At 36.1% G+C, this 21611-nt stretch overlaps 1 protein-coding gene across 3 annotated transcripts in view; it reads right to left on the bottom strand.

Moving 5' to 3' along the window:
* Positions 1–1466: 1466 nt before the first annotated feature.
* Positions 1467–21611, bottom strand: part of LOC149540938 (uncharacterized) — a 53892-nt gene continuing 33747 nt past the window's right edge. The window contains exons 5-8 of one of the 3 annotated variants that reach the window (XM_089802006.1): positions 4263–4361; positions 4073–4171; positions 2376–2478; positions 1467–1855 (exon numbers count right to left, since the gene is read on the bottom strand). In XM_089802006.1, coding sequence (XP_089658132.1) covers positions 2377–2478; positions 4073–4171; positions 4263–4361 — 300 coding nt within the window. In that variant the 3' untranslated portion in view covers positions 1467–1855; position 2376. Of the gene's footprint in view, positions 1856–1970; positions 2268–2375; positions 2479–4072; positions 4172–4262; positions 4362–21611 lie in introns of those variants that run through there. The other 2 variants (XM_089802007.1, XM_089802005.1) reach the window with 2 other exon arrangements.

The following is a 21611-nucleotide window of genomic DNA, read 5'->3' on the forward strand; positions in this document are numbered from 1 at the left end:
GGGTCAAAAACAACATTCTGATGCAAATCTATCATTGGAACAGCAATCAAATCATCGAAAACAACAACAGAATCCTCAGCCAAAGTATAAGTATGAGACAAGCTATCTAACCTATCCACATCAATGGATATTTTCTAAACCGTATAGTGATTCTCTGAAACTGCCAACCACCAAGAAGGTGATTTCTTCGATCTAAACTTGTCAAAGGAGCATCACGCAACAAGATGGTCAGTCTTATGACATTTCCTACATCTGAAAGGAATACCCTCATAATCAAGAAGCTGAATCCAAGAACCATTAGGAGAAGCCAACTTCAATAATGCTAGGAGCCTCTTGGAGACATCGATCTCTACAAGGATGCGAGCATACGTTGTCCTATAGACATTGGAAGAAACCGAATCAACCAATATGAAATCTCCAATGGCATCCCCCACAACCTCCAAGACAGAATCCTGGCAAAAGTGAAGGGGAAGATTCGGCAACTGCACTCAAAGAGGCATCTTATTAAAAGTTTTAGTAGTCGAATTAAATGCTGGGCACCAAAGTTTGACCATCAGGGGAAATCTTTCCTCCCAAGAGAAACCACGACATAGGATGGCATTTCTATCATCAGCATTAGCAAATTTCACAATAAAAAAACCCCTTGCCACAGGGTAAATCTGCACTACATCTGAAATGATTGGTTCCCAATATTTGGAAATCCAAGCGTGCAAATCTGAAAGAGATGGCCAAAAATCCCTAAAACGAAAAAATAGCAGCCGTAGAAGAGTAATCCACCACATATGTATTGATCTCATCAACAATATCTTGTTCAAGATCAAGCACAATCAGATCACTTATAGAAACAGAGTCAGTCGATCGACTAACAGCAGCTGAACGGAGTCCCTTCCTCATAGAAGCAATAATATCTGCCTCATAGGCAGCCACATCCACATTAGAGAGAGCAGATCGAACAGGAGAAGCATTCACAGCATGAACAGCTGGAGCAATGGGTGCAGAACCAACCCGAGCCGCAGCACCACAACCGAAGGGCGAAGGGAATCAGTGTCACCGAGGGCAGAAGCCTGAGTAGCAATGGCAAGAGCAACTAGGGCGTGAGAAGCAGTCTGAACGGGAGGCTTCTGAGCGTCACAGAAGCCAGAGCAGAAAACATCGAAACCTGAGCGGGAATCTTCATAGGAGGAGCATGAGTCTTCATTTCAAAAAATTCTTGGCCAATTAATCTCATCAATTTGATGATGGCTGTTATCTTGAATACATTCTATACATATTTGTTGGCTTGAAGACAGTAATAATAATATCAGTAGCTGTGAGAATCGTCATTAGTTTCTCTAAGGAATAAAAATACTGATACCTTGCCCCTTAGATTTTCTTTGGCATGTTGTCAAGCTTTTACCACATAAATGTCCTCTATTATTCTATTTTGTCTTCTCTATTTATTTTGCACCTAATTTGTGCAACAAATATTATTTAATTTTATGGGTTTATATTTTCACTTGCACAACATGATAAAGTATCTCATAATACAACATGTATCAGATGTCTAGAAACAGATTGAAGGGTTCCTAAACTAGCTGACAACTTTAGATTAGTTCCACATATGTGTAAATTCATCATATATTAAGACATCAAAAATTTCATGCCAATGAAATGAAACGTGAGACAATTTGTAGGGTGTTTCAAGAGCTGGATCAACCTTCCATTGGTGCCACACTTGAAGAGGATGAAGAACATCAGAATAACATTTAACTACGAATAAGGTAAAACAGTCCAGAACCTGCTCACCGCAAGTGGGCAGCAAATGACCATGTAGACTTCTAAATCTAGGTGAAGGATAAATTCAACTCGGACTTCACTGACATAGAACAAATCAGATATTAGCAAAGTATCTAAAATAGTCCTCAAAGCATATGAAAAGCACTATATGAACAATACTTCTGAACAGCCACATCTTATGATGCATGAAAACAAGTACAAATGTTGGATATTCTTGATATACATGGCCAATATATAAATATTCAATAGAAAACGGAGGTATTATTCTTACAAATACATCAAATTTAGTCACAAGACAAGAACAAAAATCAAAATCATGTAACAATTGTTGATGCTACAAATATTTTTGCAAGAAAGCCTGCAATATTCTTAATGCATTCCCTTTGAATAATTTAATGAGATATTCCCACAATACATGTGAACTGGGTGAAGGTAAATCCTCATAACAATATCCACAAGCTACTGTCTTATACATGTGCTGCTGGGACAAGCTTCAATAACATCATTATTTCATTTGATTAATTTGATGGGATTTTCACACAGAAACAATGTAAACTGACTCAACATAAATCCAAAGAATGATATTCACAAACTATCACCTTATATTTGTGCTGCTGGTACAAGCTTCAATAACTTTGTCATTTCATAGGTTTTAAATCCCTTTCCTAAGCTTATAGCGACATCAAAAGGCGTATTCCCGTCCTGAAAAGACAATAAATGAAAATTATTGACGAAAAAAAAATATGGTATTGACAACAACACATACATATAAATTATGTAAAATCTCAAATATCAGAATATTGCATATATGGTATTGACAACAACACATACATATAAATTATATAAAATCTCAAACATCAGAATATTGCATGTGAAGGAAAAAACCATGCTATTCAACTAGAAAATTAAATCTTACACAATAATCTGCCTGTCTTAACGAAAATAAAAATAACTACTCTGTGATTGAAAGAAAATTTGTGTCTGAAATACCATACTATACAACTAAAAAAGTAAACCATCCAAGACAGCAGCTCCATTTGCAAGCAAAAGGAAAAGTCGCGAGTTCTTCCTACTGACCACTTCAACATCTATCTAGAGCCTTAACATAAGAAAAATAACTATTCTGTGGTTGCAAACAACCATTTCAGTCAGGAGTATTTGCATAGTTGCTCCTTTAAATTAGAGAATTTTTTTAATCAAATCATATGAACCTGGATTTGCTCATCAGCAATTATCAAATGCATTGCACATTAATGTCATATCCCTCAGTAATATAGGATCAGTATGGTGATTTTTTATTTTGTATACCTCACAAGCCATCCTAATGAAGAGCAGTTCTTTGTAAGCAAGGACCATGAAGATTACTACTCATCAGCATGAAATGATGTATCATAGCCAATGGCTATAGGAGTCAGATGTATGTGTAGGAAGACAAAGTCATGTTATAAAGCTCCACAGAGTTTCGGGGACAAGGACAGCGGTGCATGTTTACCGTCAAGGGACGGGAGGGGATGGCTGTTCAAAAACAGGGAAGTTTTTAAAATATACAGAAATTTCAAATATTCATATCATAACATTGATAAAACATTCGTCAGACATTATAGGACCCTTTTGAGCACAGGTGATTGAATAGGACTTGTGTATTTTACTATTATTTGCATTGTGAAAATGACATTTTTTTGCCAACAGTGACTTAATTTGCATTCAACAGTATAATGAACATTGAATATAGCATGCCAACTTTATCTATGTCAGTCCTTGTATACAGACCAAGTTATCCACTATATGAAAGGCATTTTCTGGATGCTGAGAATTAACCTTATAAATTCTTGTGGATTTTTGTGCTCAAGAATAATGTCAGGAGCCATCATGAATGAATTCCAACGTCTGATGACAGCATTTTCTTATAGAGAATTGACCACTTGATTTCTCACTTGTAGTTATGGGTAATAAACCAAAAGTCCAAACCTGGCTATTCCGCAAGGTACAATTTTCATCTTATTTATTCACAAACAGGACCCCAGAATTTACAGAATACACCTGATATGATTTAAATGTATCAAACACCAGTGGAAAATCAAACTAATTACTTCCTAGTTATGGACAGAGATTGATCAAAAGACAATCTATCAACTGGCATATGTCACAGTGGTCTACTAAGCATCATAACTTATACAAGATTCCATACATTGGTGGAATGGCAGTTGGTAATTATTTTTCAAATACAAGTATTGGTTTCCTAGTCTCTGTTTGGAACTATTTCCATTGCAGCAATAATGATACTCTATCTAGATACCTTATTTTTTATTGTCTTGTCAGCTCCATTGAGCAGCAAAATCTTTGCTACATCTCTCACCCTACTTTGCACAGCAAGATGAAGAGGTGTCCATCCTTCCTGCAAAATTGAATCCTAACCGACTAAAGTATCTGAAAATGTAATTATTCAAAATTTCAAACAGGATCAATAATTGCACGTAATTTCTTACATTATCTGCAATATTTACATCAAGATTGTTCTTGATTAACAATTTTAGTGTCTGAATCGCGTTAACCAGAACGGCATAGTGCAGCAATGAAGCACCATCCTGACATAGAATATCAACAGTTGTGTACGGAATCAGTGGAAGCAAAACTAACAAGCAAGGATGCATTTAATTAAATATCTCGCATGCTAGCATCAATGTAATCCCTCTATACTCTTCAACTTTGATTGTATTTCCTGATTTCATCTACTTAATAGAATGAAAATCCATGAGAAAGCCCAAAAATCAAATCAATGGGAGCCACACATTTTTAAAATGAGCTGATTAAGAGGTAATAGGAAACAGAAAATATATAATCTTTGCCATGTTTGTATTTTTTTCACTTTTGGCTTTGAGAAGTGACTTGGAAACTAAAAAAACCTTCTAGACCACCATTTTATATTTGAGCGCTATGAATTATTTTATGCAAATATGACTATTTCAAATGTGAACTTACATTAAAATGGCAGTTTGTCTTTAAACATTATAAGCATGCTATGCTTTTAGATGTGAATTTGATATCACGAAAAAATTACATAATCCATAAAATTTACTCTGCCTTCTTAATGTTGCAGGAACATAATTCAGTTTCAAGACTCAATATAACCAAGAAGACCTTTCTATAAAACAATATTGCTATCAAACTTTGGTAGACCACAAGGAGGCCATCAGACATATTCCTAGTGCTGCAAGAATGATGAGATGATACTACAACCACCCAGTCATTCCATACTCCCAACGGTTAAAAATTACGTACTTCACACTTTTTACTCAATGTTGCACACTCATTTTGTTGAATATATATTGTCATTGATGTTAAAGGTATGTTGACAGAAGCAGTGTCAAGGAATAGCAATATGCTACAATATCCAGGGAACGTAAATTATAAATCACATCATGTCAGATCTGCATCTTGAGTGATTGCAATACCATTAATTGATATGATTTAAAATTGGTTGAGACATGTCTGTAAAAGCATAGTACATCTATTCATGACAATGGAAGTGATCCAGAAGTTTGTCCTGGGAAGTTGGCTAATTACCCACATTCTAGCAACCTTGTATGTCTATTGGATGCCTAATTCAAAATGTATTAACTAGTATAGTGCAAGTATACCCATTCAACAATAATACTAGACACCTATCATGGATGGCGTCACAGAAATAACTAGAGAGAATACAGAACATACAATGCGAGATATGGCAGAATGATATAACTTTTCATAGCATAATAATCTCCAATACATCACCAAAAAATGATAGTTTGTTTCCTTCCATTGTGGATACAAATAGACCCGACGGTTGGTTAAGTCCCCCAACAGTCCCTAACACACACCTTTTGGAAACAACTATTTTATTGTTGTACCCCTTAACTAACAATTATTATTATCGCATAATAGCCACCTGCATGCTCTATGCTCATTAATGTTCAACAATAATGTCATGCTATTTGAATGGAGAATATGCTTACATATTTTCTATCAATATCTGGTGTTTCAAAATTTCTGGTTTAGCAGAACAAATGGTTGCTTTACCAGTTTGATGACAGACTGTGTTTGTGTTTCAGAGTGATGCAGCAGAAATCTAGTGTATTATACACTGTCGAAAATCAAAATTCTGAATGTTCCTTGAGATCATGTTGACCCCCACTATGATCCATATGACATGCTTCCTTGTATGGAACTGTGTGTAAGCTTCGTGTGCCAGAAGTAATTACATGTTTGATATGGCTAACTTGCTTATGCATTGGAACATGTATATATCCTTCCGAGATTTCACAAGAACAACCCTTGGGATCAGTTAAGGCTACGCTGGGATTTGAATGGCATGTTGCATCTTCTGGTGAAGAGTGTGTACTACTGGACCTGGCTTACTATACATTTGACTTAGGCCCTATGTTGGAAGCAAGCTTCCAAATGAAATAATCTTTATTAGAGGACGATTTATGTACGTGATTGTGTAATTGTAATACATATATAAGGGTTCTAAGATTTGTCCCACTATGATAGTTGAAATAATAGGAGGTATTTTTGAGGATACAAGCTCATTGTTAGAAAGTAAAGTCCACTTATGGGGGGGGTGAATCAGTTATGTATTTTAAACAACTTTCTGCCCAAATATGGATATCATTTACAAACCTTAAACTTGCATATATGAGTAAACTGAAAAGTAAAACCATGCACAACATAAGGAAACTCATAACACCATTTTTTTTAACTACAGAAAAATTGGTGGGGATGGTACCCACAAAAGGATCCACTAATCAAAAGTGTCATGTGAAAAATATTGACCTAGCTAGGAGTCTATTACACGCATAGTGTATTTGTCATTGTTAGAGGACTAGGCCTTGTTAGAAGTCTCAACCCTGTTAGGAGTTGTAAGTACAATACAAAATACAAGTTGAGCCCACTGCCCACAAAAGCATATACAACCTTACAAGCTATATAGATAGATACAAAAACCTTGATTGTGCTGATCTCTTGAATATTTGATTAGTCCTTGTAGTTCCTCGCATATAAAACATTCATACAACAGCCTGCTCTGCTCTGATCATCTATTTCGCATTTGTACAATACCATCTTAGTGCTCACATAACAATTATATAATTACAATACAATTGCATACTTCGCTTAATCAAAAGGTTCTTCCTTTATAATGAAAACTTTAATCTATCCGCCTTAACCTTCTTCACACGTTTCCAAAACTCAATATTATATTCTGCCATGTAAGGATTAACATCTAGGATGTCGTCCCTACCTTGTCAAGTACTTGTTTTGACAAGTCAAAACAATTCCTTGACCAAAATCCTTACACATGCTGCTCTGATTCTGCGATGTCAAGTCAGTTACTGGAAAACTTACTCAAACATATTCAAAACTCAATATAAAGTTTAGCAGCCTTAATAGCATCTTCTAGGATGTCCATATAACCTTCCTCTTATCCCACATAACAATATCTGTTCTCTGTGAAGCTCGCCGAACAAAACATCATGCTTGTACCCTGTAATCCTGTCATAGACAATTTTCTTGGTAAGCTTGCAATAAACTTATCCTTTGACTTCAGCTGCCTTAACACTGCATAATGTTGCCATTAATGACAACACTATACTACCTTAACCAAATTGCCAACACTCATATCATGCACATTGAAGATTGATGTTGTTTGAAGCATCTTGATGTAAGAGCACCATTGTTAGAATATGATATGCTTTGAATGACAATTACTTGATTTTGATCAATACATCTGAAGGTCCACATTTCATAATTTACTGTTAAACTCGAAGTCTTAGTCACTGAGTTGTTACTTAGGCCAATGGGTTGATGCTCACATTTACAACAAGGGATTAGTGTCTCCAATAGGTTGGTGCCTACTTCATGATTATAAGTGATTCATTGTTTTGTGAGGTGGGATTTGGATAGTAGATCCAAACAACTGATTCTTACGGTGGCTTTTCCCATTGGGTTACTGTGCATATCTAGTGTTTGCATGTTTGTTTGTTGCTGAATAGTTACATCTTATGAAATTTGTTAAAGCTGTATTAATGTTCTAAGGCTCATGCTCGGATAAAGCTATTAATGCTGAGCTAAGTTTAAAAGTTGCATATACTGATTCACCACCCCCAAAATATATTATGTGCACTACAATTGGTATCAAAGCAAGATTCCTTTGAAGAAGTTTAACCACTTGAGGTAGATCTGAAATGACGCACACAGGCACTCTAGAAGGTTTCTCTAGATATCGTACTCCGCTTTTTCATGGACTAAATGTAATGTCCCCAATTTTTAATAAAGTGACTTAATTAATTAAGTGGCCCTAAAATTTAAATAATATCAAAAGGACTTATTAATTAATTAGGTTAATTATTAAATAAATGGGAGTGATTAATAAAATAATAAATTATGTCAGCCTATTGTAACCATCTAAATACTTCCTTGTGCCAACCTATTGTAACCTTTCGGAGGCTTCTTGGAATCCTTTGTAATGTCCCCATTTTAGCAGTTGACCAAGTGTGTGCGTTAACCTTGTTCTACATGGTCCCAAGGGCTAACGAAGGGTTTAATGGGATCCTGGAGTGTTTTTGCCTAGTCATTTCCAGTTTGGGCCAAAACAAAGTTGATTTACTCAGTTTCAAGCATACTTACTATTTTTAGTAAGTCGGCAGGACACAGTGCAAGTCAATTTTAGTGATTGGATTTGATACTCCTCGGTGAGAGCTTTCTAATGAGCTATCACTCGCATTATTCGGAGTCCGATTGCTAATACATTTTAATGCCTGAAGTTTTATTAAAGTAACGTCTAAATTAATTGTAAAATATTAAAGTGTTACTTTAATATTTATTTTATGGGGATGTGTACCCAAGGGAGACATAAGGGGTATTTTAATATATGTTTTATATATTACACATCTTTTATCCCACATTGCCCATATGAGTTGAGCGAACCCTTGGAAATAGAATAAAAGGAAGCATTTGTGGCTTCATTAGACAGGTTGAATATGAGAAGAAATTGGTGTGTGAGTTGCAGCTCCGTTCTTGGCATTTGAGGACATTTATCCTCTCTTGTAACATTCTAGACGTCATTCCCTTGGAGTTTCACCTTTGGAATTCTTTGTTATCGGCTTCATTATCAAGCAGTTTAGTTGCATTTCCAGCTACAGGCAGATTTGGTATTTTGCTCATATCTTCTTCACTACTTGTCCGACGCTTATGCCGCTTTGAGGGAATGATATTACGAAAGTAGTGGACTGATTGAAGGACAAAGTATTGTAGCAGCACTGTTCATGCGGCACTATTCACGCAACACTATTCACGCGGCACTGTAGCAGCAAGTTCGAAAGCATGGGCTAGAGTATTATGTCAATAAAGCTGAAGTAATTAGTGAGTTGATAAATCTGCCATGTATTTGGTTTTATGAATTCTGAAAATAACATTTTATTGGCAGCAGTTCATTTCCACTTTGCATATTATTGTAGTTTCTTTCTTGTTTATGTTGTATGATACCAATTCCATGCACAAGACACAACAAACAAACAAACGTTTGATTTCCGGAGTTATAAGGGGTTTAAAACATTAAACGGAGAAATAAGAGGTTGAATGCAAACTGTTTGAAATAATTCCTTTCAGCAATTTGGTTTAGTTTTTTGGGACATTCAAGGGTGCCCATTACATCCTTTATAAGGATAAGGAGATAGTCTAAGCATTGTAAATCATAATGGAATGAACTCTTCCTTTTATTGCTAGAAGCTAGAGCTTGAAGGTGGTTTGGATGTATGTAGTTTCTCAGGTGGAAGACCCTCCCTAGTTTGTATATGCAATTTAAGGAGTCATTCCTCACATTAGTCTTCTATTCGAAATATCATCTCAAATACTTCACCTTGTGCTTAATTTGGCAAATTTGTAAAGTCTCCTTCAGAGACAAATTTGGAGATTATCTCAAAAAATTTGCTTTGTTGAAGATCTATCGATAAAAGTTATAATACTATTATTTGTTGGATCTGCATGCACATTTTGTTATTGTCAATTGTGAAGCCACCACATAATATTACAGGTCACATTTTGTTATTGTCAATTGTGAAGCCACCACATAATATTACAGGTAAAATTAGAGGACTCAGACAACATTGTCAAGTGTCAAAGGGTGTCGAAGGTGCCGAAGGGTGTCAAGTGTGAAAAGGTGTTGAAGGTTGAGTGTCGAAGGGCACTACGGTGTGTTGAGTGTTGAAGGGTGTTGCATGTTGCCTAGACCCAAAGGGTGCCAAGACTCAAAGGGTGTTTAAGTCTCATACAGTTGTGATAGTGTAGTACATAGAAAGTACTCAAAAGGTTGAGTTTGGTTGTCATTAAATGTTAGTGCCAAATTGTGATTGGTGCTTTACATTCAATTATGGCTTTTCAAGTAGAAGAATGGAATCCTAATTGATGGCAACTAGATTTGAAGTTTTGCAACTAGTTTTGGAAGGATATGAGATCACTAACTCTCCTCCAAGAGATCGGCTTGGTAAGAAGGCTTATGAAAATAATGTCAAAGATAGGAATGTAAGTATGCATGCTTTTAACTAACACTAAATATGTGCAAGTGAGGGATTGGTTGAAAATAATTTATAAAGGAGATAATTAATTGAAAACAATTTATGAAGCAAATAAGAAAGGCAGTGTAGGATTTACTGAAAATAATTTATGAATGAGATAAGAAAGTCGAAGAAGCAAAGCTTCAAACTTGTGCAGTCATGTTTAAAAGCTTAAGGATGAAGGAGGATAAGAACATTGCTACGTAATTCCTCCAGGTTGGTGAGGTCGTCTACTCAATTAAAGGACTTGGTGAAGAAGTTAACGATGGTGATAGAAACTATCAAAATTTGATCCTAAGGTGGCTTCAATTGGGGAAGATAATGATTAGAACAGATTGACCTTGGATGAATTGCATGGGGCAATTGCTACATTTGAGAGAAGATTCAATAATGATAGATTTACATAGAAGGAAATTGTATTCAAAGCATCTAAGAAAGAAGATGATATAGATTCTGGTGATAAATCAAATCCAGAAGAAGCAAACTTTCTCAAAAGACTGCATAAAGGTTTTGATACGTACAAGAGCAAATAATCTTTTAAATGTTTTAGATGTGGAGAGATGGGACACTTTATGGCTAAATGTGCCCGAAAAGAATCCAACTATGAAGGTCAAAAGAACGGGAAGAAGAATTTCAATAAGAAGTTTATCACAATTCAAAAGAATTTCTTTGTGAATGAAGCCAATGGAGCATCTAATGAAGAAGAAGATTAAGGTGGTACCAGAAATGATGGTGAGAAATCTCTAGTTCATAGCAATGGAGACCTCTACTAATAATACCAAAATGAAGTATGGAGATGATGAAGAAATTAACCCTATGGAAGAATTATTGTGTGTTGGTCAGAAGATAAAAGGACCATTGAAGTAAAAGTTGTAGAAAGGTTGACACTAAAACATGGAAATGCAAAAGGTTGTCATTGAACTGAAAGTTCCCATAGAGGAAGCAAAGAGAATTTTGGAAGCTTTGATAGAAAGATTGATGATCAGAGACAGACCATGAAAACTTGAAGTAAAGATTGTAGCACTAAGAAGAGATCTTGATCAAGCTATATTTAGCTGAAATTAGAGTTTGAAAAGAGCGTTGACATGTTGAAATAAATAATTGACAATCAAAGATCACCATATATCAAAAGTGGCATTGGTTTTATCAAAGAACAGAAAGGGAAGAATGCAAAACAACCTGTGGAGTCAGAAGGAATATGATCAGACATGGAAAAGATGTCGAAGCTCAAAATATCGGAAAACTATGACAACTAAAGTAAGTTGAATAATTGATGACTATTTCATTCAAGTAAGGAGGCAAAAGAGAAGAACCAGAGGACAAGCACCAACAACGTGAGGGTTGGTTATTGTTTTAATCGCAATCGTTTTGGTCATTTGATGTGAATTTTGTTCCACTACAACATACAAAATGAAATACTCGATGTTTTGAAACATCAAATATCCAATCCTCTCTTGATATAATGTCATCTCTCATGCTATGCTTGCAACATAAGCTCATGAAATGACTTCAAGGTTCCTTCTTAATCATGCACTTCGCTTGGTTTTATGATGTGATATGTTGGTTATCATAAAGGGACTTAAGCAATTTATTCAATAGATATCAACTTTTTCCCGTACAAATTTGGCTTTACAACGTGTAATGGAAATATAGTTTTGATCTTCAAATCTTTTGTTACATCCCAATTTTTGACCTAATTTAAAATGTTCATATAGCCATTGAGGTTCACATGAAGTCAGTTGACAACTAAATTTGTGATATTGCTATCAGGATTTAACTGTGATTTTTAAGTCAAACTCATTGACCCATGTTTCATGAGTAGTGATTCAACAATGAGTTTGACTCAAAAATCACACAGTTAAATCCTGATAGCAATATCACAATTTGACTTGCTATGGAAATTATCTCCTACTCATCAATTAAATTTGTTATAATCCTGCAAAATGGTAAGATGGTTAGTCATTATAATTTCATGTGAAGATAACATACTAGTTGATTATTTATCACAAATTCATGAAATTGAAAAGGCGGTTAGCCGTTATGATTATTTATGATTAAATAACTTGTTATGGTAATATGATTTAACTGCGGAGAATTTCCTTGTAGGAAGCATGTCGTAGGGGTAGAAGCATTGTCAGAAAATAATTGGGCACAAGAGCATCATCATCACTGGGCAAATGGGTATGAATCGTGAATCACCATGGTTGAGGACCTAGCAACTTGAACATCAGGATACAATCAATGGAACAGCACGAGCTATTAAATAAACATTTAAAACATTAATTATTTTAATTAAAAAATAATACGTACCTCAAAGGTTTTTGATTGAGCTTTTTTCCACATCATTATAATATATACCTATGTGCGTACACATAGATATAAGAATAAAGTGACACCATAAACACCATAATATTATTTTCTTTATAATAAAATGATGCCACCTCATAAGTATATCTACGTGCATGTAAATAGATATAAACCATAATTACTTTCGTTTTATAGCCTTCAAATCTTTTTCCATCTTTTTATTCATTTTTTTATTTGAAACCGATTGAAACACTTGGCATATTTATTTGGTGTCCAAGAGCCAAGACGCTTCTTTTATGTTACGACTTCTTGGAACCCAAAGAGACATTTTATCTCCTTTTATTAAGAAGTCGAGAGAGGCGGAAGACATCCATATTTTTCAAGCACCCGACTTCCATTTTCTAGCACCCAACTTCCATTCTCAAGCACCCGACTTCTTCATTATTGACCATGTTTATCATGGCACCCGATAGCTCTATCAATTAGTAACCATTGCATTGTTTTCCATCCACAATTCTTGGTTATTCAGAAGTTCTGCTGAAATCGTGAGCAACATTCATACTAGAAATTGGCATTCAAGATCTTTCTGAGGCAAGTTGTTGAGCATCCAGCAAGACTCCATTCTTTCCTTCAGATTATACCAGAATTATGTGGCTAACCATAAATCCACAATATTGCAATATAATTTCTTACCAGTTGCTAGAGCATTCTGATTTATATAGTAGTAAGCTACAGCTATATCATGATACAATTATCTTGCTTAATATCATTGGCTAGACTTTCTCTAAAGAGTTGTTTATAGCAAACAAAAACCAAGTAACCATGTTATGAAATCAATATTTATTATGCCATTGGAGATTATAATTCAAATGGTATTTTCTACAAGTCTTAAAGAACACATTCTTCAAATCACAAATTGTTGTAAGCTGGAACATATATTATTCATGAAACAGTTGAGAATCAACAGAAAGAGCTGGTCGCTTTGAGATCTAAACACCTGGGACTCACCCGGCTGTATAGCCAAGGAAAGGGGTGAAGAGGTGAGAAAAAGGAATCTGCAATAACTTGAAACAGAATCAAATGTGACATAACAATGTTTATCATTTTTAAAAAGAATCATTTATTAGCTCATGCATGATCATGTTTATTGTTTTCTCATATTGTCAAGTCAAGTGGTGTGATTAGATACCAGGACGCTCAATGGCTGACAAGATGTTTTATGTCTATTCCAAATAGGGAGGGCCTTTCTAGTTAGAAAAAGAGTGGGGATAAGTTTAAGATCCGTGGTTGGGTGGTTAAGCCCCTGACAATGTTTCCCCTCTTCGCAAGATGTCATACGTGCATCAGATAAAGATAAGCTATGCATTCAAGCATTTGTCGGAAAAAAGTATTTTTACTTTTACAATGTATATTCAAGTAGAAGGTAAGATTAATTGAGTTGTATCATCATTACAGTTATTTCTTTAAATGAAAACAGCTCTTATCGTCAATATAATTGGCAACCAATTAGATCGGTTGATCTTCTAACTGAACGTGGAATATATTTATTTGCGAGAGATAGATTTATCTGATGGATTGTTATTTCAGTCTTTCATTTATAAGAATAATGATTATGAGCACATCTTCTAATCTTATGTCATTGCCACAGTTAAGCCATCGGAAGGAAAGGAATGATACAGTGGTATCTAATGCCCTAAATGATACAGTGGTATCTGAAGCCCTGAATGATACAGTGGTATTGACGCCGTAAATGATACAGTGGTATCTGAAGCTTTGAATGATACAATGGTATCTGATGCCCTAAATGATCCAATGAAGCTAGTGGTCTGAATTTGTTCGAACCAAGCAAATAAACATCCACAAAACATTCCATTCAACTAAACTACTTCAACATGAGAATAAATCTACTCCAAGTGAAAGATTAAGGAAACCATGCAACACTTCAAAGCAATATTAAGTATTTCACTACAAAAACCAACAATGAATTATCAATTACTTTGACAAGCATTATAGTAACAACTTCACCAAGTGTCTCCCCTTAGCTAATATATTCTAGTCTCCTACACTAATAGCTCTATCTGAGTCTAATCTCCTAAGCTTGTGAATTACAAATGAGAAGGCCTTGGCCTTTTATAGTAGTTTCATTGCAATAAAGGGCTAAGATCAATCCAAGATCAAGGGCCCGGATTTAATCGTACAAACCTAAGTTGCCAGTTCGGATTTGGGTTCAAGGTTCACGTTTGAAGTTTGTTCAAACTTTTAGCGGGTTGGGTTCGGATTCGTTTTGGGTTTGTCTATACTAGAATTTATGTTTTTAGAGATACATACATACATACATACATACATATAGATAGATAGATAGATAGGCAGCAGCGAATAAGTTCATAGAACACTATGCTAATATTAAAGCAACATAGCAAAATAAACCCACTACATCAATGTTTCAGGTCAAAAACAATAATGTCAACATTGTCACAATCAAATATCATAAAAACTATCAGCCAAATCATCAACATTCTGCTGTTGCATATTAGAAGCACTAAAGGTAATGTTTTAGGCCTGTTTAAGGCCAAGGTTGTGATTGTTGCCATATTGTAAGCTTCACATGTTAATTATTATACTGGATGATTCAAAATAAGCAGCCTTGGATCAACCTAGATTTATCTCTGATTTTGAGGATAAATCTGCCTTACATGCCCAGAATTATTGCATTCCTAGGATTTTATCTCCCAATCTTTACTGGATCTGTTCAACCTTTATATCCACCCCCTCAATGCAATTCGCAGCCTTACTTGAAGAATTCCCTGTTATGGTATAGCCTATCCCTGAGGAATTTTCTACTACAGCGGAGCTGACTTGCTGCCCACAGTTAGGACTAGATCACTGCTGAAAGTCATTGTGATTCACTAATGGAGAGGAGAGAAATTCAAGTGTGTTTGATGTTAAAATGTCCCCAATCTCCCTTCCTTTATACACGCCATTGGTATCTGAAAGGTGCAATGTTCCAGTCATAAAATAAATAATTAATCAAAGCTTTGTTTATGGGCTGATTGATTTAATATATCTCGGACCCATTTTTATTTAATTGTTTCAGTAGGTGTTGCCATTGGTTGTCTTTGTAAACCCTCGGAAGTTCCTCCGAAGGGTATTTATTATTTAAGCACGGCATGTAGGTAGTAGTTGGTATTTGATTTGGATTATTTGTTTGTTTTGCGAATTCCTATTGGAGTTTTGGATTGTTTGTCATTTCGGAAGTGAAAGATCTTCCCTACCTAACAATTCTGGTTTCGGTGGGATTCAACCCTCACCCTATTCCGTCTCTATATTACTTGCTTGGATCTGGCAAATCCACGCACCATCTCTGTTTACAAATACCTATATCTATATATCTGGAATTGGATTGCGAATACTTGTATTGGCGTGTTTGGTGAATATTTTGTTCATATTGTTCTAGCATCTCAGATTGGAGCTCAATCCGTGTGTAACAAAAAAAATTTCATAACAAAACAAAGACGATCTATAAAGAGTTTTTCCCAACAAATTTTTGAACAAATAACTGAATTCCTTTTCATAGGACATTAATTGTTTTTAACTACCAATGATTAACTGAAATAACCATGTTCAACTGAGATAACTATATCAATGATCAACTGTAATAACTATAATAACGACTCACTGGAAATAATTGTATCAATGATCAACTATAATAACAATTAACTGAATTAACTATAACTATAATAAGGATTAACTGAAATAACCGTATCAATGATCATCTGTAATAACTGGAATAACGATTAACTATCTTTTTCTACATACAAGTAAAGTAAATGCTTAACATGAAAAGAAGAAAAGAAAACATACAAGTAATATCTGGTGAGTCTTTAGTTGGTTGTGCAAGCCTCGAGCTTTGGTAAGACGATAAGCATTGACTTAGGCTTAACCTCCCAACCTCGGACCATACTTATCTCCACACAAATCTATTGAATTAGAAAGGCCCTCCCTACCCCGAGATCAGGCTTGGGATACTTTTAGTCCAGCCACCTAAGCATTCTGGTGTTTAGAATGTCCGCACAATTATGGACGGACATGTCTGAATAACTAGCACCACCGACATCAAGTGATCTTAGATGGCAAACATGCCTTTAAACGACCTTGGCCAAGGTTTTCTGATGGGTTCAATGACTCGATCACCACCGCTCAACTTGACAACAGGGGAACAGCAATATGGACAAACATGAGCTATTAAGTAAAATTATTTAGATTTATTGTATCATATCTGATTTCACTTGCATGTCATTGCAAATTCCATCTTACCTCTTCGCCTTTTCCATGGCTATACAGCAGATGAGTCCTAGGTGCCCGGAATCTCAGAGCAATCGGCTCTGTCTGTTGATTCTCAACTGATACATGAATATTATATGTTTTCAATTTTTCACAATCTGTGATTTGAAAGAATATGTTCTTTATGACTTGCAGAAAATATCATTTGGTTCTGACTATCAATGGCATAAACAAATTACGATTCTATGTCATGGATACTTTACTATTATTTTTTATAAACAACTCCTTAAGAGGGTCAAATTGATGATACTTAAGCATGATGGATATACAACTGTTGCTTACTACTAAGGAGTTCGGTATACAGTAGTAGCTGATAATAAAATTCATAACATTACTTGAGGTTGATGGACCACATAACCTGATATAATTCTAGAAATGTTTGGAGCCCTGCAAAACGCTAATGATTTAGTTCTTCCTCTGAAAGATCTCCAGTCGCATTCACAAGGTGATTTATAGTCACGTCTTCAGCAAAGAAGAATAGTAACCAAACAGAATAGAGATTGGCAATGCTAAAAAAAATATAGAGGTATATCAGATGGTATTGTAGAGATATTGGGTGCTAGATGGAAGTCAGATGCTTGGAAAATATAGAAGTTGGGTGCCTAGAAAAATATAAGTCGGATGCTTGAAAAAATATAAGTCAAATGCTTGGAAAAATATATGTCTTCCGCCTCTCTCTCGACTTCTTAAATAAAAGGTAGTGTGTCTCCTTGGCTTCCAAGGAGCCATAACATAAAAGGAATATCTTGGCTCTTGAACGCCAAAATAAAAATGCCAAGTGTTACGATCGGTTTCAAGTAAGAAAAATGAAATAAAACAGATGAAAAAAAGATTTGAAGGTTATAAATTGAAAAATAATTATGGTTTATATCTATCTACATGCACGTAGATATAATTATGGGGTGACATCATACTATTATAAAAGAAATAATAATATTATGGTGTCATTTTATTCTTATATCTATGTGTATGTAAATAGGTATTAATTATAATTATGTGATGGAAAGGTCAATCAAAATCCTTTGAGGTATGTATTATATTTTAATTAAATTATTTTATGTTTTAAAATGTTTGCTTAATAGCTCATGCAGGTCCTTCAATTGTATCATAAAGTTCAAGTCACTAGGTCCTTACCAAGGCAATTTAAGATCATACTTGTCATCTTAATGATTGGACTAAGCTAGTATCCCAATCCGTTGATCCCGTTTAGCAATGTTTCCCCCCTTCTTCTCCTACAATCACCTGTGCAACATTTCTACGATAATAACAAGTTCCATAATAATTTTCATATTAACATTTTAAAAAAATTTATTATTAACCATAATCCAAAATCAAGCAACTGCTAAACATCACTTGACAAATAATGGATAGTGACCATCTTCATTAAACAATTAATATGAGTATAAATAACTATCTACTTCACATGATTATGAAAGAAAAATACATTCAATCTAACGCGGCTATGAGAAAATTTAAAATTAGGTCAAAATTTGGGATGTAACACCATGGCGAACAACCCTCCATCATCCTCCTCCCTCCTACCAAGACCCGAATCACTCAACAAGACTCACTCCTCATGAATTGCGACTTCTGTAACCATTTGTATAGCTCCCAACACCATCGTACAGGCTACAGACTCTGAAGTCGTATGGCCCCAATCACTGTACGGATTTGTAGCTCACCCTATTCGACACCAACTTGTCCCCCCCAAACACAAATTTTGTCCACCATACGAACTTCCCAAGCTACCGTACGGCTTTCCCCCCACTCACACCGTACGGTCTAAAAAGATAGAGGATATCAGTTGAGTTAGTGCATGGTCTGTACGCCATTGCATAGGTCAGCATACAGAGACCACAAACAAGGTGAAACGACAACCGCTCTCCACCTGGAGAAGCCTACATCACCGTACAACCCTAGAAAACTCCAAGTCTATGCTTAGTTGGGCAAAAAAAGTCAATCCCTAAGCGTCAATCTTGGAACAAAACAGTACAGTGGTATAAGAGCTAAGGATCCTGCTAGCCTATGAACAATGAATGAAAGTTTATAGCTGGAAAATAAGGAGATCCCACTTAGTTGACAAAATGGCAGATCAAGAACCCACTCCTACGGAAGTCATGGCACTATTGAGGGATCTTTCGAGGAATCATGCACAAATCAATGGCACTCAGCGACATCTGGGGAACAAAATGGTCACAGTTCCGACTCAGTTTTGGGAAAGGCGAACCCTCATCCGACACGCTCTTGACCTTCCATGCCAACCTTTCCTACACGGGCGGAGGTACCACACGAAGGAAAGCAACCAACCTTTGAGAGAAGTCAAGAACAGTTGAAAGAAGAATGGAAGAATGCAAACTTGGAAGAGGATATATCTTACAAAGATAACGTAGAATTGAGAATGTGATATTCTAGAGGCAGAAACCATGGATATTTTAACGATGATCTCAGAAGAAAGTTGAGTAAAGTAAATTGTCACCATTTGACGAATCCGAATCCATATCTACACAAGTATGGGTAATGAAGGTCGATATGTACTTCAAACTTAATCCAACGCTAGAAGAAGAAGCAATTAAATTTGCAACATTCCACTTGGAGGGAGTGGCACATGAATGGTGGCATCATGGCACTACCACACTAGGGCATGACCAAGTAAATACTTATGTAGAATTCACTGAAAGATTGATAGATCAATTTGATGGTAAAGATCCGAAGCTTAATTTTAAAGAGTTAGCACAATTGAGGCGAACAAGATCGATCAACTAGTACATCCCAAAATTTCAGAAACTTTGTTTTGGTTACAGATATTTTTGAAAGGAGACGAATAGTGCTCTTCATGGACGGACTGACGGAGCCGCTAAAGGGTTGGGTAAAAGGTTTCAATCTTGCCACCCTTTCGGAGGCTATAAAAAAGGCGCGAAGCACATCATCAACATCATCCTCTTGAGGTTACTCCCACTCCAAACCGTAGGTATTTCCAAAGGGCAAAGATAACAAACCCCTACCAAAGAAGCTTTTGTTGGATGAAGCTACCAGACAGGAGCTTCGAAGGAAGAAATTATGTTTTAATTGTAAGGAACCGTGGGAACCTGGGCACAAATGCCTTAGTAAATGGAAAATACACTACATCGAAGTCGTGTTTGATGATGAGGACGATCAGGAGAATCTATCCACAGAGGACGATCCCCCCACGAAGACTCCAAAATGGTAAATTTGAACCATAAGGAGAGGATCGTTGCATTGGTACGAAGTGGAGGAACCATTGTCCTGGTTGGGAGTCTAAGATGTACGATATTTCGAGTGCGGGGAACCCTTCAAGGACAAAGGGTTATTGTGATGGTTAATAGCAGAGCCACTCTAAACTTCATAAATTCATCCTTAGTGAAAAGAAAAGGTCTACCTACGGAGACGCATGTAGGATTCTAGGTCAAGGTCATTGGAGGAACACTTCTACCCTACGCGCAACTTGTTCCCAAACTGAGTATCACCATGGCTAATCACACTATGGAGGATTTCTTTATAGCAGACCTGGATGATATGGAGGTTATTCTGGGCATATAGTGGATGGAAACACTAGATGAATAAACACAGAGTTTCAAGCGGATGGAATTCACTTTTGTTGTCAATGGAAAGAAGGTTGTTCTCTATGGGATGGCCAATGAGGGACTGAAGGAAGTTACGACATAGAGGATGGAGGCCATTTTTCGACATGATGGCATTGCATGGGCTGCACATTGTTTCGTTTAGGCAAAACCTATAAAAGGACAATGGACACCCCACCGGGATGATCTTCAAAATATCTTGAGTACCCATGATAAAAAAATTATAGACATCCCTCCGGGCATACCTCCCCATCATGGGTTTGAACATACCATCGAGTTGGAAGTTGACGCCAAATCAATTATCACCATGCCATACCATCATCCCAAAAAATTCAAAGATGAGATCAAGAAGACGATTCAGGAGCTGCTCAAGAAAGGATGGATCCGTCCCAGCTCTAGCCCTTTTGAATCATCAGTAGTATTGGTAAAAAAGAATGATGGAACAATGTGCATGTGTGTGGACTACCAGGAGTTGAATAAGAAAACAATAAAAAATAGATACCCTATCCCCAGATCGATGAATTGTTGGATGAATTGCATGGTGCAGTTTATTTTTCTAAAATAGATCTCTGTTTCGGATACCATCAAATCCGCATGCGGGAAGAAGACGTGGGGAAGACGGCTTTTTGTTGTCACTGCGGGCATTATGAGTTCCTGGTCATGTCGTTCAGATTAACGAATGCACCAACTACTTTTTCAATCTTTCATGAATCGCATCGTCAACAAACAATTGCATAAGTAATTGCTAGTATTTTTTGATGATATCCTCATTTACAACAAAACTTGGGAAGAACACCTAAGGCATTTGAATGAAGTCCTAGGGATCTTGAAGGCTGTGTCTTTGTTCACCAAGCAATCCAAGTGTGAATTCGGGATGACAGAAATATTGTACCTAGGGCACGTTGTCAGTAAATATGGAGTGCAAGTCCACCAAGAGAAGATTCGTGTAATCATTGATTGGCCCCTACAAAATCGTTCTCTAAGTTGCGAGGGTCCTTTG

This window comes from Cupressus sempervirens, chromosome 9 (genome assembly GCF_028749045.1).
Source record: "Cupressus sempervirens isolate cs-2001-9-10 chromosome 9, ASM2874904v1, whole genome shotgun sequence".
NCBI classification, from domain to species: Eukaryota; Viridiplantae; Streptophyta; class Pinopsida; order Cupressales; family Cupressaceae; genus Cupressus; species Cupressus sempervirens.